The sequence below is a fragment of the Formica exsecta genome, unplaced genomic scaffold (assembly GCF_003651465.1).
Source record: "Formica exsecta isolate Colony F162 unplaced genomic scaffold, ASM365146v1 scaffold38, whole genome shotgun sequence".
NCBI lineage: Eukaryota > Metazoa > Arthropoda > Insecta > Hymenoptera > Formicidae > Formica > Formica exsecta.
The window spans coordinates 1,512,093-1,515,157 of record NW_021851042.1 but is presented as its reverse complement, the minus strand read 5'-3'; the positions used below and the strand labels follow the sequence as shown (position 1 = coordinate 1,515,157).

Genomic DNA, 3,065 nt, shown 5'->3' with positions numbered 1-3,065 from the left:
ATTGTATCTAATTTTTAATTTTTAAATATACTATTTTATTATAAATAAATATGAATTTTTACTCTCTGTCTCTCAGAGAATAAATTATAATAGAATTTAATTTTTTTATAAGAAAAAAATTAGTTAATAAATAGATGTACTTTGATGCAATTTGTTATCAGTAGACATTTTCCGAATTGTTACGGGTATATAATTATTGTTATTTAAACGATTATATATATACACACACTCGCAAGTGCATCTCACTTCGCCTTGCGTTATCTTTATCACAGATAGCACAAGATATTTTGTATCCTGTATCAAACACGCATTAAAAATCTCGCTATTTCTTAATCTCGTTGTAAAAAATAAGGTATAGTGTACACACACTTTATGTCGGCTAAATACATTTAATATACTATTACTATCGAACGATGACGAATCTCTGCACTCGATAATATCACGACCAAGAACGATGCTCAATCGAGGCATTAATGGCTGATCTGAAAGAGAATTTGATTTTACTCGACAATCAATATATATTACTCGATACATATACGCGTGTATATTAATTGTAATATACACGATATATACATATATATTATTTCAATATTTCTATTCTCACTCTGTAGTCACGAAATCTTTTCGTTGTCAATTTTCGTAAAAGCTCTTGACTCTAGAGATTATATTTATAGGAACTTTAACAAATAAGCACAATTACAATTTTCACTTTCTTAATACTCTCTTAGACATTAGACGCTTCAATTCTCTCTAGTGTTAAATCCGAAATTTTACGGAATATTTCTTGCTAAATGGTGAGTTGTGTGTTATTCACTATTTACAATTTCACAAAATCGCGCAGTATAACTTAAGAATCTCGTGCAATCTATATTAAACTTCTTTCAATTAAATACTTGAGATATAGTTAAATTATGTATATATACATAATTTGTGAAACAGTAAATTGTTAACTTTAATATTTCAATATAGATTGCATGATACTGCGATTATCGCGCACAAAATTCCTAAACTAACGGACATGATACTAATAAAAAACAATTCTGTATATTCCGCAATCCAAAACTGTTACATTTCGTTTAAAAAATTATACTATCTTACTATATTTATACTATCTACAATAATTCTCTCCGCAGAATTCGTTTCTATTTGCGATCAATTTTTCGAAACTAGTTGTGAAAAAAAGAAATCTTCTTATGGCACATTTGTAGTAACTGAAGTAATGTAATTGCTCGTCTATATAATAAATCCTTTTTATCTTTCCATTAATGTCAGTTGCCTTGCAAAACTCGACTCAACCATTAAATCTTTCGTGATTTATCTCTGAGTGCTACTGTTTTCTCTCTCCCTCATGTATTAACCTTTCATTAAACCAATAGAATCTCTATAAAAATTTTAACAGTCCTTTAACTCACTCTATAGCTATTCCTCTCTTTGCTAATTAAAATATTGTACAATATATGTACGAAAATTGTTCGATAATCTCCTTTAGTCTATATGTGTTCACGAGATATCACGTTACTATAGGTATATATTATACCTATATAATTTTTGCTTTTCTGTTTTCTTTCATTGTTTTTGTCTTCTTTCCCTTTACATAAACCCCCTTAAATATTCACTTTTAGAGCTACATATTCTAGAGCTAATATTATATATTTTAGTTTTTATTTATAAATATTTATATTATATTTTTTTTACGCTTGAAAAAATTTTTATCCTCCAAAAAATAATAAAAAATACACTCATTCGTTCATCTATTATTCTCTACATTATCAAATCTCTATATTATTATATTTGTAATGGTCAAACACTCATAAATAAACACATTTCTCGGTTGTATCTCACATGACCAATCTCACATAAATCTTATATTTTACATATTAATGCCAATTATCGTCAAATCACAACAAAAGATTGTGTTGTCCAAAAATTGATCAATAAATTAGTTTGATATAAATATGAAGAAGAGAGAGATTTTTTTATAGAAAAACTCACATGCATTTTTTTTCTTTCTTTATAACGTACCACGTACCACACTTACATATACATCTGAGTGTTTCAACACTTAAAGATAAAACGCAAGATCCATTCTTGATTAAGAAGGTGTAACTAGGCCATGTGATCTCGTATAAAAAAATTTGAAAATATTCAAATATAATTGTAGCATGACCGCCAATGATCTAGGTAAGCGTAAAAAACTTGCCCGCGTTGCGACCGCGCGTTGGAGAGTTCTTATTGTAAAAATTTATACTACATAAATATATTTTACTCTTGTGTACATTCTGCCGTTTTGTTAAATAAATCACATTCTGACTACGCCAGAAGCAGAAAGCCACCCTCGCGAGTCTTATTTTTTCCCTATACATCGCTCTTACAATTAGTATTAATATTTCATAAAAAAAATATGATATATAAAAAAATCATCCATATTTGAAAGAACTCAGCGTATCGCTGTATTAATTATATTATGTCAGCGTTCGATGAAAATAAATTAATGCAAAATTCATGCATTATATAAATTGTGATATAGCCAAAGTGATGACGCGCTTTTGGTAATACCTTGACCTGCCATAAAAAATCGAGGACCAATATCGTATATCGGAACGAAGCCGACTGGCTACAAAGCAACCATGCGTGCCACGACTGTCAATTCCTGTTGGGCAACTTTATGTCGATGGTTTGTAGAGGCATAGGCGAAAGACAATGGACGTAAGCCGCGAAAGCCAATCAATCGTGGTATATACTCACGCTCTTGCATTGCATGTAAGTATAAAGGGGTTTTGAAATCAAAGGAGGCTTTCAGTCGATCGTCCGGACCGTCTAAAGAAGTCATAAAACGTCCCATCGAAAAATACGCTCCGAACTATGAAGCTCTTAGGATATTGTCTCTTTTGTGTGAGTGTCATATAAGTTATTACTTTCCATCTTTTACACATTCAGAAATATATCATAAAATTAATCCTAATTTTATTCGTAATTTTTTTGCACTTTTTCATGAATATTGATAAAGAATTTTTTATTTATATATAAATATATTGAGGATAGATTTAAAAAAAGATATATATATA

At 29.4% G+C, this 3,065-nt stretch overlaps 1 protein-coding gene across 1 annotated transcript in view; it reads left to right on the top strand.

Moving 5' to 3' along the window:
* Nucleotides 1-2,693: 2,693 nt before the first annotated feature.
* The window catches only part of LOC115239449, a 4,614-nt gene continuing 4,242 nt past the window's right edge, over nucleotides 2,694-3,065 (top strand). The window contains exon 1 of the mRNA XM_029813965.1: nucleotides 2,694-2,892. Within this exon, the coding sequence (XP_029669825.1) occupies nucleotides 2,863-2,892 (30 nt within the window). The 5' untranslated portion in view covers nucleotides 2,694-2,862. The remainder of the gene's footprint in view (nucleotides 2,893-3,065) is intronic.